This window comes from Sitophilus oryzae, unplaced genomic scaffold (genome assembly GCF_002938485.1).
Source record: "Sitophilus oryzae breed Bouriz unplaced genomic scaffold, Soryzae_2.0 scaffold_381_pilon_pilon, whole genome shotgun sequence".
Classification (NCBI taxonomy): domain Eukaryota; kingdom Metazoa; phylum Arthropoda; class Insecta; order Coleoptera; family Curculionidae; genus Sitophilus; species Sitophilus oryzae.
In genome coordinates this window covers 2962178-2976501 of record NW_022146953.1, presented here as the reverse complement: position 1 = coordinate 2976501, position 14324 = coordinate 2962178, and the positions used below count along the sequence as shown (strand labels likewise).

General features: G+C 32.3%; 3 protein-coding genes and 1 long non-coding RNA gene across 4 annotated transcripts; 2 read left to right on the top strand and 2 right to left on the bottom strand.

The window, feature by feature from the left end:
• Positions 1 to 176: 176 nt before the first annotated feature.
• Positions 177 to 3185, bottom strand: LOC115885458. Its single transcript, XR_004050735.1, has 4 exons — positions 3073 to 3185; positions 2494 to 2623; positions 2136 to 2256; positions 177 to 1736 (listed from the first exon to the last, which is right to left on the bottom strand). It is a non-coding gene; the product is annotated as an uncharacterized LOC115885458 (long non-coding RNA).
• A 476-nt stretch (positions 3186 to 3661) lies between these two features.
• On the top strand, positions 3662 to 4303 carry LOC115885381 (ribonuclease P protein subunit rpr2-like). Its single transcript, XM_030904279.1, has 3 exons — positions 3662 to 3808; positions 3863 to 3963; positions 4021 to 4303. The coding sequence occupies exons 1-3, from the start codon at positions 3746 to 3748 to the stop codon at positions 4286 to 4288; spliced, it is 432 nt and encodes a 143-aa protein (XP_030760139.1). The 5' UTR covers positions 3662 to 3745; the 3' UTR covers positions 4289 to 4303.
• On the bottom strand, positions 4303 to 6347 carry LOC115885380 (presenilin homolog). The gene is made up of 8 exons (XM_030904278.1): positions 6047 to 6347; positions 5838 to 5992; positions 5569 to 5778; positions 5293 to 5513; positions 5138 to 5236; positions 4881 to 5087; positions 4713 to 4825; positions 4303 to 4659 (listed from the first exon to the last, which is right to left on the bottom strand). Exons 1-8 carry the CDS (start codon positions 6233 to 6235, stop codon positions 4504 to 4506), a joined length of 1350 nt encoding a protein of 449 aa, XP_030760138.1. The 5' UTR covers positions 6236 to 6347; the 3' UTR covers positions 4303 to 4503.
• Positions 6348 to 6421: 74 nt separating this feature from the next.
• LOC115885369 (exosome complex component RRP46-like) lies at positions 6422 to 7403 on the top strand. Its single transcript, XM_030904265.1, has 4 exons — positions 6422 to 6633; positions 6717 to 6830; positions 6896 to 7017; positions 7071 to 7403. Exons 1-4 carry the CDS (start codon positions 6540 to 6542, stop codon positions 7377 to 7379), a joined length of 639 nt encoding a protein of 212 aa, XP_030760125.1. The 5' UTR covers positions 6422 to 6539; the 3' UTR covers positions 7380 to 7403.
• Positions 7404 to 14324: the final 6921 nt, after the last annotated feature.

Here is a 14324-nt window from a genome sequence, read left to right as displayed (position 1 = left end):
ACTGATGAACTAAGACAAGTCTCAGAAGAATGACACAAAAAATTATATACACAATTATATACATAAAAAAGACTTAGAAATACAATCAGTAGAAGAATTTATAGAAATGATGAATGATGATGACATTCCAATAAAGGAGAAAATATAGGAGACAAAAAATGAAATAGAATTATGATGCATTGAAAAAATGGCATGAAAAGGAGAGAATTGGAAAAATAATGGCATGAAAATTAATAAAAAAACTATAATTCTATACAGGCAATAGAAATGTTAAAATAAGTCTTAGGAAAATCTCAGAAGAATGACACAAAAAAGGATAATCATTGGAAGAGTTTACAGCACTGATTAATTACAGGCAACAGAATTGGTGAAATATGCCTTGACAAAAATTGTGTAATAAATAAAGAAGTATGTAGTCAATAAAAACTAGAAGATTGAACAAAGATATTGTCAAAATTTAACATCAAGCACATAATGAATAATCCTCCAGAGCATATAAGTTCGCCCCCCCCTTAATCAGATTTAACCCTTGTCCGATGATTAAGCCTCGCCAGTCAGTTCCCATCCCAGCTAAGCAGCCTCGTCTCGGGTCACCCTCGTCACCCATCGAGCGGACATCCACCGGGACCCCCTACAGGCGGACCCCCCTCATCATCTTCAATGTGTCCGATATCCCGTCCCCTCTACTGTCGAGACGTCACGGGATACGTGCACGAAGAAGTCTCGTAGCTTGGGTGCCAGGTCGTATCCGGCCGAAGCCTCTAGCGTTAGAACACCTAGCTCGTAAACCAGAGGGTGGTGACTCCCTTGGGTACCTATGCATGCTACATAGGTCATCGATGGCCGAACATCAGGGTTAGGGGGTGACCCGGGCCTCCTCCTCTTAGGGGAGGCTAGTTATGATGCTCTGAAGTCGATGTTACTCAGGAAAATTCACTGGAAAAATACTAGGAAAGGCAATGTTTTTAAATAAATGGCGAATGCGCCAGGAATTGGTCAGAAATTAGTCCTTATTTTAAGATTTTTAAGTGTGTTATATGGAGTGTTTAAATTATATTTAAATACAAGCAAACTAAACCAACAGAATTCGTAAAGTTACAGCAATTCATGGTATATGGTCTAAAAAAAATGACATGAAAATAAAACCATCAAAACTAAAATTCTGTAGGTACCAGGAATTACACAAGCAAAAATGAATTAGGAGAATGACACCATAAGAAAAACAATACAAATACAAGAAAATGTATGGAACATTTTATAGAATCAATGAATTGTATTATTATTTCCACAATCAAGAAAGTATGGGAGGCAAGCTAAGTAAACAAAAAAAAACTATCACAAATTTAAAAAAAGCATCAAATGAAAAAAAAATCATATTGATGTACTTCATCAAGTGAAGTTCTAGGTGGATGATATTATACCAAAAAGAAAAAAAAATGACCTAAAGCCAAAAATTGATCCAAATTAAAAATAAACGGTCTGATTTTGTTTCTGATAATAAGAAACCATAAAAATGTAACTCGGAGACTCACTGGAAAATTTTTCCTACTTAATTAAATTTATAAATTATGAAATCCACTGATAAACACTAAAAACCAGTACAAATATAAGTTTTTACTCAAAAGAAATAGAATTTTAAATATACTTCCTGAAGCATTGTTGGTAATAGTCATGAAAAAGATAAATGTACTGCCCTGGTATATATTGTATACATCTATCGATTGGTTGTACAAAATCTGTAAAATAAGAAATAAATAATGATACGTTTCATTAATTGAGAGTGGGAATACCAAAGGGGGTAAGTGCCAAATTTTTCAATATTAAGTTATTGCATTATGTAAGAACTGCCATATACTGCATGTCCTAACAAAAGTTACAAGTGCCAAGCAAAAAGCGTCTGTTTTTCATGTATATTAAAGATATTTTAAAATTTTTACTGTGTTTTTCTCATTTATCTCAAAAAAATAATTTTGGCACTTACCCCCTTTAGGATTTCCACTTTTCAATTATGCTATAATAATTGTGTTTATTCTTTTTCTTTCGTATTAAGAATATATCTTAAGAAATATTGTTAGTGTGTTAATAAACTTTTAATAATTTTCTAAAATTATTTTTAAATAATAAATTAAACTTACCTTTAACCACATAATGGAAGAACAACTCGTAAACTAGAATATGATGGCCAAACATCAGGATTATACGAGAGGTCACCCAGGTCTCTTCTTTTTGGTACTGGTTTGTATTATTAATAATGCCCTTAAAAAAGAAAATTATAATTATTAAAGCCTTTTTTAATATTAAAAGAATGTTAGAAAATTATTAACATAAATATGACGACATTGTATAGTATTAAAACATGTGTGTAGAAGTATTTGATCTCAAAAGTATTAATATATGTAAAATTATTGAGCATGGGGGCTCATTTTAGGTATACTAACACCGACTCCTTAAAAGACAAGTATTAATAATTGTTTTTCAATAATATAAACTTACTTTTGACTGGATAATGTAAAATCAATCTCAGCAGCAAGAATTTATGGCCAAACATCAGAGTTATATAAAGGGTGATCAGCTCTCTTCTTTTAGAGGTCTTTATGTGCTTGGTTTGCATTATTTAACACTCCTAAAAAAGAAAATTATAATTAAAGCATTATATTAAAACAATGCAAATTTGTTAACTAAAACATTATTACGACAGAGTAATTTAAAAATGTAAAGACGTTTTTTTAACTTCAAGTACCTATTACATAACTGACTTATTCTAAAAGACGAGAAAAATACTTGTTTGCCTGAACGAATAAACACCTACAAAAACTACCTTAAGGAATAAAAAACCCTTTTAGAATCTACCAAAAAAATAGTCCAAAAAATACCCAATATCTCTAAATACGGAGCACTACTCTAAATAACTTTATTTTTGATATACAATAGAGACATCAAGGAATGTAGCTATATTTCCATATACTCGATTTTGAAAAAGAAATTTGGAAAAATTTACTTTTAGTGATGATGTAATTGAAATATTTGCAAGTGAAAAAATCCATAGAAAACAGACAAGTAATGGGTGCTTACATTTTCAGGAGATTAAACAGGCCTTAAGGAACAGAATAAACTCTAAGGGTGCACAGAAATATCACTTTTTCTATAAAAAATCAGAAAAATTGTAAGAACGACGTAACTTCTTGCCGTTAACAACGAAAAATGTGGCACGTCAACGTTGTCAGATTGAACACATGTAAAACAAAAATGGTCGCATTTTTGCAGCATAAATAATGCTGTATTTAGAAGAAAATATATTATTTATTCTACTGAAACAAAGTTTACATTATATGTTTATTAGATTTATCATAATTTTGTAACGGTTCAATTCATTTTAGACTTACAAAAATATTGATTCAGATTAAATTTAGGATTTCGCTGACATCTTGGCAACCTTGGAAATATTTTAGTTCAAAATTTTCTCACTTTTTCCCTATAGCGCCACCTGCGTTCTTCTTCTTTTCGTATTTATGGGCCCAAACATCGGCAACCACAGATTCGGCATAGATTTTCTTCTTCTTCATTCTTACATGGCTTAAACTCATATAGGTCATCTGGCTAGAGAAATAATCATAAGAAGAGATATTAAACTATATTCTATGGTTAATTATTAGACAAAGACAACAACAAAAATAAAGAAGTTAAATAAATGAAGTTTATTATTTTTCGTTTGAATTAAAATAGTTTAAAATAAAATTAAACAATCATGAACAAGATTAAAAAGTGTGCAGGAATGGAGAGCTTTCAACGAATGAATTATCTGTACCAGGTTTTTATCTTAATTTTATTGGAATTCCATAAAAACTACCTATATTTCTTGTAGATTTGTAATGCGATGGCAACACAAAGCAAAGCTTCTCACAGAGCTTCGGTTCAGTACTCAAATTTAATGATCAATATATCTAAAAAGGCTGTTCAAAGATTGTAAGTACATCTTCAGCTTAATTGCAATCAATTTAGTCAAAATTTGCACCTTTCTAGGGATGTCGAGATTAAAAGAACAATATGTAAAGGGTGTAGATCATTACTTTTACCCGGAATTACGTGTAAAGTAAGAATAAAAAAGAAGAAACTGCTACATCATTGTCTTTTATGTTCAACTACTAAGGTTTTTCCATGTAAAAATAAAGACTACAAGCTGTGGGTGGAAAATCCCAGTGTAGTAGAATGTTTAGATTATTCTCTAGACAGAAATAATCAACAACAAACAAGTGATAATAAAAAGATTGGTCATAGTGTTAAGCAATAAATAAGTTTTTGGAATGCCATGCCTTTATTTTTTTAATCTTATCATTATTTTATTACACATATTATAGGATATAAAAATTTTAACGCAGTCTGTAGGGGGAAAAAGGTACAGCATGATTAAAACCGAATTAAAATAAATAATTTTCAAATTAGTAATGTTATCTCTCTTGAAATAACTTTTTTAAAAATACAAACAATATAAAAATAGGGAATTACTTAAATAAAAACCTGTTCGCTGGACAGACTATCCGCGAAGGGGCTGACTATTTCTTTGGTTGCAAAATAGAAAACGAGACCAAACGTGATAGATATTGGTAGGGCAGGAAGGGCTTTTCTGAATATGGCCAACAGAAGAAGTGTCAGACACAAACCCTAAAAATAAAAGTTTTTATTTCACATTTTTATTTTGAATTCCTAAGTCTTACTATTAAAATGGCAATGAAACAAGCAAGTGTAGTGTTCCAGTCTCCATACGACGAAGCTTTTCCAACTAGTACACTGTAAAATATAAAATCCCCCAGTCCCAACTTAACACCCCCTAAAAATGTAATATATAAGTGATTTTCTTCAATATAAGACTTATGAAAGCTTACTTTCTTCTTCATCATGCATTATTTCGTGCTGTTCAAGGATCTGAGTTCTTATTTCACCACCGGGGGCTTCATGTACCTCTAGTTGTCTCCTTGCAACTCTATTTGCATGGTTATTAACCCATTCTTGAGTAAAACCATGATTTTCACTCTCTGATTGGTTCGGTTGCTCGTTATCAGGAGCGGCCATCGCTGTATACATGTATGTAGCTGTAAAACAATAATAATATATATTCTAATGTTATTTGTTGAGTACTTACAAGAATATATCAGAGCTGGGAATATAGGTTCGTTTCTTTCTTGAGCAGTCTCAACTAAAATCCTTAAAGGACCTTTTGGAGTTAATACAGCTATTAAATCTAAAAAGAATCATTTAAAATTTAGTATTTTCAGCAGAAAAAATAATAAAAATTACCCCAAATCGAGATAACAGCCAAAACAGCCCATGTAGTCCATTCCGGAAGATATTTGATAAAAACTAGAGCCATTAGTGCGGCAATAAAAATCAGATAGGCCTGTTGCAGTAAAAGGGGACCTTGCCAGTGAATGCATATCATTCCCATCACACCAAAGTTCCACATCAACACTACCAAAGTTATATAGTCCATTGGAATATTGTAAGCCCTCAATACTTCTCTACAAAGAAAAATAGGTCTAAAGTACATCAAAACATAATTAAGAACTGACTTACTCTAAATATAAATAACTAAAAACGGACAGTAACATTAAGGACGACACTATGAGCCATCCGTGTATAACTTTATACCATCTATATTTATATAGTAAAATTAAAACTATTGTCATTACAACAATAACGGACATTAATATAAGAGAATTCGCTACTGCATTCCATGCTTTCGTACTTCTGTCTGGACTTTCTTCATGGAATGGAGTGTATACACTAAAATATTTTGAATAATTAGTTTTTTTACGAAAGAAAGTGTTGTCTGTATCACATACAAGTATATGTCTTTTACAGAGTAGAAATTTACTGAATTGATTGTAGCTACCACCACTACCATACATAGAGATACGGGAGCAAATAATTTAATGACATGTTTCGCCCCATACTTCAGTTCTTCCTCATCGTTTAACCGTTGTATCTCATCATTGACCTGTAAGAACAGATAAGTGTGTATTTTAATAATAAATAGCTCGTTTTCTCATACGTTTGGCGGGGGCGTCCCAGGCTCGGACTCTGTGACCGGACTGGATGGCTCGATTTTTCTACTTCGCCTTTTGGGCACCTCATTTTTCACTTCCAAAGGATTATTTCCACTGTTCGTAGCGACATGGCCGTCCATCAGTCTGGTTGTTTCTGAGACGGTGTCGATATCCTCGCTTTCACTGCCAGACATAAAATGTTCTTAAATGTGTAGGAAGAAACAAAAAGGAAAAAGAAATCAACAAAAATGAATCATTTTTATTGACAAATTTCAGGTTTTGAAGGCTGAAAGAACTGTCAACGTCGACAGGAATGCATTAATATTCAACGTTAGTTCTTGTTCTGTGGCCAGAGTAGTTCAAATGCTTAGTTCAAATGTATCACGTTTTGACGTTTAACATAACCCTATAAAATTTCAAATTTGTGTGTTTTCAAATGGTTTTATTTAATATTTAATTTCTAATTGTATTTATAACATACATTTATTTATATTTGATATGGAGGTTATTGAATCGTTTGAGAACAATTTAAATCTAAAATGCAAGCTGCAGGTTTTGTCTCGAGCCGATGGATCTGCTATGTTTTCAGAAGGTATGTTATGGTCACAGATTATGGTTGTTTTGATGTTTATTTTAATACAATTAAATTATTTGAGTTATTAATAATTATTGTAGGCCAAACTGTAGTTCTGTCTGCTATCTACGGACCAGTCGAGGTAAAAATGCAAAAGCTATTAATCGAAAAAGCTTCAGTTGAGTCTGTTTTTAAACCAAAATCTGGCCTACCAGGTATTAAATATTTATAATTCGTTTTAATAAATAAAAATCATCCCTTCTTGTTACTTTTTTTGCAGGAGTGTCAGATAGATACAAAGAATATCTTATTAAAAATATCTGTGAAACAGCTTTAGCTTCAGCTCTATATCCCAGGACTGCGGTATTAGTAAATTTACAAGAAATGCAGAATCAAGGACAGGTATATTTGTATTGTTAAAAAATATGTTTTCTATTAATATATTCATGTTTTAGTTGATATCGTGTGCTATAAACGCTGTCTGCTTGGCCTGTTTGGATTCAGGTATAGATATGAAATTTCTATTTGGTGCCGTTTCGTACTTTTTAACAAAAGAAGAAGAGTTAACTCTTACGCCTCCCATTAACGAATCTTCGGTTAAAGCTATGTTTGTATTTGTTTTTAATAATACTAAAGGAGATGTAATTGCTTCCCATACCGAGGGTAGATTTAGTATAGATCAATATAAAACAGCCTTAGATATATGCAGAGATGAAGTGAAAAAAGTGTTTATTTTCTTTAAGGAAACTTTGTTAGATACATAATAAAATTTTGGATTATATTTGTAACATTGTGTTTATTTTGTATACCTTTTTTATTAAAAAGATACATACATACAGGGTTAGGCAATAATGTGTTGGGCATAAGTGTAAACTCAAAGTATGTTCGAGGATGTATTTTAAGAAAATATTTTAACTCCTATAAAGTGGCTCAGAAAAGTGTGAGTGGGTCAGGATGATTTTTTTAAATAACCTGTATATTATTGCATTTTTGACTTCCTTTAAGATCACTTTACATAACCTTAAGATATGAGTAATTATATTTCGATGCTTTCAGAAATATTCATAAATAAATAAAAATATATATTTTTCAGCCTTTTTTAAAAAATTTTATTAAAAATACAAGGACTGTCTTCAAATCAAAACTATATTAGGTATTTACTTACTTTCCTCTAAATATGGTAATCGTAAGTCATACAGGGTGTTCAAAATTCTACGCCAAACTTTCTAAAATATAAAATAATTTTTCTTGTTTTTTTTAAATTGAACACCCTGTATATTATTTTTTCAATAGATGGAGAATTAAAAAATAAACATTTTTTTGTATTTAGAGTACTTCAAAAATTTTAACGGTTTTGCAGATATTCGCGTTTTTACATTTCATATGGCATTTTCCACAGTAAATTTATATCAAAGCCACCCAATGATTTTTCTCTCGTATTTTACCGTTGAAAGAACCATATGAAATAATACTGCTTGCTATCTGCGAAACTATTAAAAATTTTAAATACTTTAAATACAAAAAATGTTCATTTTTAATTCTCCATATAATAAGAAAATAATATATAGGCTATTCCATTAAAAAAACGAAGAAAAATTATGTTGTTTTAAAAAGTTTGGCGTAGAATTTTGAACGCCCCGTATAATTTACGATTACCATATTTTTAGCAAAGTTAGTACAGACCATCTAAGTAGATACCTAATATAGTTTTGATTTCAGGACATTTCTTGTATTCGTAATATAATTCTTTTAAGAAGTGCTGAAAAAAAATTATTTTTTATTTTTTTATTAATATCTGTGAAACGTGAAACCATCGAAATATAATTACTCATATAATATCGTATATTAGGATTACGTAAAGTGATCTGTGAAAGGAAGCCAAAAATGCAATAATATACAGGGTGTTCCATTTAAAAAAAATCATCCTGATTCACTCACACTTTTTGAACAACCCTATAGAAGTTAAAATATTTTCTTGAAAAACGTTATACTATACATGATCAAATATTTAGATACTACATTCATATGAAGAAAAAACTGTGTCTATCCACATAAAGATACATATTCAATCTATTGCAAAATACCGCTATTTGCGAGGAGATAAGAAACTTTTAAAAATTTATTTTATGAACTATAATATACCTGGTGAAATTTGAATTTTGTTCTTACTTTGTTGAAATCAACTGAAATGCACCAATACAATAATGAAAGAAAACAGAGAGCTATTTTTTCTTTATTTTTTCATTTAAATAAAAATAGTTCCTTTTTTTGGAAAGCTTTTAAAAAACTGGACCCGCTAGAGAAAACCATTAAAGACCGGACATCCCTCAAGCTACCCCCCTGTCCCCCACTTTGGACCATGCGAGGTGGTGGGGGATTCACATGACCGAATAAAAGCATCCCCCCACATCCGGCCGTTTCCCTGGCAAAGACGCGGGAACTGAAGGGACGAAATGAGAATGGGGGACGAGGGGAGTATGTTCGGGGGGCCGGCAGCAGACAAATGGGTGTCGCTGCATATGTAAAACGAGGAACCCGGTCACCCTTTGTCTGTCATTTGTCACTGTCGTTGCGGCACGCGCGTCTCCATGACGACGCCCATGGCTGACGTCGCGGCGTCGCTTTTGGCGAGCGCCTGTTTTTCGGGACCGTTTGGGAGAAATAAGGAATTTATATTGCCGGGGAAGAATGTTTTGGAAATTATTCGGGATGCGTGACGTGCGAATGTCAGAATTTTGTTTTCGGGTTGGACCGAAACGTTGTGTAAATTATTTTTGTTTCTACGGGGGGTTTCAAGAAACATGTGTCATTTCTCGGTCCTAAGTTCTGAGAAATTTCTTCGAGTGTCTTAGACCGTAGGAAGGCCTTGATCATGACTGAGGTAACGCATGCAGAGAATGGGACTTATAAGAAGAGGCTTATAAATAAATAAATACCTTATTTATTGGCAAAAAATTTTACAATTTGTAGACAAAGGTAAAGTAAACAAACAAAAGAAAATACAAAACAAGTACATATACAAATTACATTGTCAGTCTTATTGTTTAAAATAAACATTTATAAATGTCAAAGAATAAAAATAAATAAATAAATAAAAATAAGTTTCAAAAAAGTAAGTTTATAATAAATATTAGACCAGTGTTTACAAGATCAAATTCGATTATCAAAATATAAGTTATTTAGGTACGGCGTAGGAAGCCTTGTCTAGTAAATAAGATTTCAATGCTTTGCGAAATGAAGAAAATGATGTTATGGATTTGATTTCAAATGGCAGGTGATTGTGCATTTTTTTTCGAGTTGTATAATATTGAACTTTTAACTAACTCTGAGCGTGGGGTAGGCAGATAAAGATCTTGCTTCGCGTTCCTGAGTGGATAAGTGTGAGATGGTTTTTCTTGAGAAGCTGATACATGCTTACGTATTAGGCAAACGGATTCAAATGTAAATAAGGAAGGAAGAGTTAATATTATTAATTTTTTAAAAAAGTCCTGGCAATGAGTTCTGCTGTTTAATCCCAGTGAATATCGAACAGCAAATTGAGTCGCACAACACGTACCCCAGAATGGAAGGGCTAATAATACCTAAACTTAGTAGATAACTATTAAACAATGTTACGCTCACAACTCCATAAAGAAAAACAAGTCCATCAAACTGATGTTTCTTCGCAAAAAGAAACCCAAACGAGACCTAATAAAAATCCAGCTTTTCCAGAGGCCCAGCGCGGTCCCCGTCCAGCTCCTTTAAAGGTCGTAAACCGGCAACATAAAGCCCGCTTCACAGGGCCTCGTTATTGTCCTATAAAAGCGATCTTGACGCCGCTCATCAAGTGCGAACGTAGTGGTCGACAGATACTCCTCACTCGCCGACCCTCGTAAAATGAAAACGACGTGAAGCTGAATCAAACTATTACCCAGATCATTTTATATCATTTTTATAGTGATATGTCCTCTTACCTTTTCGTCCTCTTCACTCCTCACAGTCCCTGTCAGGCTACAAGGGTGATCCGGAAAGATTTCGATAAAAAACCATAGCGATGTTCAATTTTTATTGGGGATATTTTAAAGTATCCGATTCTGGTACCTATCTCTCCTAATTTATATATAATCAATACCTGTCTATACAGGTCTCTCGTATAATCTATACCTATGAGCACAGAATATCTAGCTACGCAACAGAAAAATACTCGAAATGAAAGAGCTAAAATTGCACAAATAGAATACTAGATGGCGCGACAATGTCATAATCAGAATATAATTAGAAATTTTGAACTTTCGGTTTTGGATCGACGGCTCGTCGACGGCCTTATAGCTCGGCTAAATATGCACAGTTGCCAGATTCAAAAAGACTTGAATTGGCATCCCATTCTTTTTATTGTGTATAATGCAGTATGTGTTTCTTTCTATTCTTCTTTTCTTATCAGATACACTTATATTAATTATTCCTTTGGCTATTAAAATAGTTTTAAGTATATTATTACAAAACATAAACATAAACATTTTTAATATACACTACCTTATAATGTTAACTAAGAAAATACCTTTAATTACCTTTAAAACTAATAATATACAGGGCGATTGATAGTGATATTTATTAATGCTGGAACGTTAGTAATAAAATATAAGTTTAATAATAATGGAAATAATTTATTAAAATGCAGTACAAAAAATGTTGCAAAATTGACTAAAAAATACTATAATAACAAATTTCTTCCGTTTGCCACGTTATTTATATAGACCTAGGTAGATTTTAAAAAGTGACACAGGTATAATTAATAATATATTAGTTCGGCATAAAAGTTGCTGTCACGACATGACCGACATCGAACAATAAATTAAAATTCGTAAAATAAATTAAAATTACTAATTAAACAAATCTTTATAAAGAAACGCAAGTATACCAAATTTGGGCCCAATCGAACTCCAGGAAATGATATCATAATAGTGTACTATATTATGGTACCACTCGATATGCTTTAAGGTACCATAATATTGCAATGTCACCGAAGATCCGTAGTATACCAAATTTAAGAACAATCGAACGCCATGACATGGTATCGTAATATGGTACTATATTAATGTACCACTTTATATACATCATAGTTCAATCATATTACAATGTAACCGAAGATACGTAGTATACCAAGTTTGAGCCCAATCGAACGCCAGGAAATGGTATCGTAATATGGTACTATATTAAGGTACCACTTTATATGCATCATAGTACCATCATATTACAATGTCACCGAAAATACGTAGTATCCCAAGTTTAAGCCCAATCGAACGCCATGTACGTAATATAGTACTATATTATGGTACCAGTTGATATGCTTCATGGTACTATAATAATGCAATGTCATCAAAAATGCGCAAGTATATATCAAATATGAGCTCAATCGAACGCCATATGTATTAAAATATGGTACTATATTAAGGTACCACTTTATATGCATCATAGTACCATCATATTACAATGTAACCGAAGATACGTAGTACAACAAGTTTAAGCCCAATCGAACGCCAGGAAATGGCATCGTAATATGGTACTATATTATGGTACCTCGTATTATGCTCCATGGTACCATAATATTACATATCACCGAAGATACGTAGTATCCCAAATTTAAGCCCAATCGAACGCCATGTACATAATATGGTACTATATTATGGTACCAGATGATATACAATAGTACAATAGTACCATCATATTATAATGGCACCGAAAATACGTAGTATAACAAGTTTAAGCCCTATTGCCGCCATGTACCTAATATTGCTATGTCATCAAATATGGTATATAGAAGGTACCACTTTATATGCTCCATGGTACCATGATATTAGTATATTATATATTATATGCCGTTTTTTCCCGATTATACGATATGAACTTGGTATGAACACAATCGAACGTCAGGAAGTGGTATCATAATAGTAGAACAATACTTATTATATTGTCGCCGAATTTCAATGAAAATTCAGGATTCAATTATACAATCAAACGTCAGGAAGTGATTGTAATTTAGCTCATAAGATTTAATTCCAACTAACATGGCAAACTGAGAAAAACAGCTCTGATCTATTTTAATATGTTTAAATGATGTAGCAAATTTGAAGGTAGGCTTTATCAGGAAGTATTACGATATGAATTACACAATGGCCACACTGCACAAAATTCTTTTAAATTTTGTTTGTAGAAAACTGTTTTCTTTTAAATTTATTGCCCTCTATTATGTAGTAGCGAAACTACCACATCAAAATATATGATTTGGAGACAGGCTTTTAAAGCCTGTCTCCTTTTGCTACCTACAATTTTATACATGTAACGAGGCTTCTGTTGCGTAGCTAGGTATTCTGTGCTATGAGGTATAGGCTTGGTATAGGTACAGATTAGACCGGATTTTTTGAAGTGGACTGTTAGGACCAATGACTAATGAATCCAAGGACAAATAACACCCGAGAGCAAATTGTGCCGATGTCACCAAACAGTGCCGTGGCACATATTTTTCTTAACCTAGCTGTTTGAAGCAATATTTATATTTTTTGATAATTGTTTTGACTACGCCTATGGTGTATCATACTAATTAATTACGAAAAAATGTATTAAAATTTTAACAAAAGGTACAAAACTAGTATCTAACTAGTTTTTGAGTGCTAGGTGAAGAATCTGTTACCTCAGCAATTTGATTACTTGAAAACGTGGGATTTTCATCCGCTGTAGCACAAATGAACACTTTTTAAACTCCTGTTCTTCATTAATCAACACATCAGGCTTTTTGTGTTTTTGTGGGGACACGCACCCATGTCTTTCAAAATTATTAATAACTCTTGATATAGTAGGTAAAGATGGAATTGGCCTGTTTACAAAAGTTTGTGGAAAAATTGTTTGTATATCCCGATAAGACCTATTTTGGAAATACCATTTTACAATTTGAATTTTCTCACGAACTTCGTAAACATCCATTATTTTACTTAAAAAATAAATTTTACACGAGAGCTGCCGCGAGAATCTATGTATTCGTTTTGGCTATTAAAACACGAATAAATACAAATTCTGAAACATTCTTATCACATATCTACCTATTTTTATTTGATCGCTTTTTTTCGCCTGCTTTTTATCCGGCGGACGGGTATACGCTAATTCGTCCGGTTCTGCCCATGTTACTACTACGGTGGTCCGGTCTGTATAATTATTTACATCATATTATCTCTATTACACCTCATACAAAGGAAAATTATTCATAATATCAATACATAGTTTATTAACGTAGTTTTCATGTAGTTAGTGAACGGGAAAAGACGTAGTTTTTGAAGAAAAACTACACGTAGTTAATCAGGTAAATTACGTCTTAATTAACTACTTCCGAACCCTGGATACCACCGTATACACCATAGGCGTAGTTAAAACAATTATCAAAAAATATAAATATCTGTTCAAACAGCTAAGTTAAGAAAAATATGTGCCACGGCACTGTTTGGTCGTTTGGTGACATCGTAATATTTGTTCTATGGAGGGCTTTTAGTCACGTGATTATGCTTGGCCGACACAGCGTTGCCGACTATTACATATTTTCTTTTAATCAAAATTTTTTCGGAAACAAAAATAAATTAATTATAAATATATAAACAGTTATTATTTGCATCAACAAAACTCACCTCCTTAACAGCACTTAAGGGACATAAAGGGCCATTACTACCGCTTTCCCGTTCAAAATA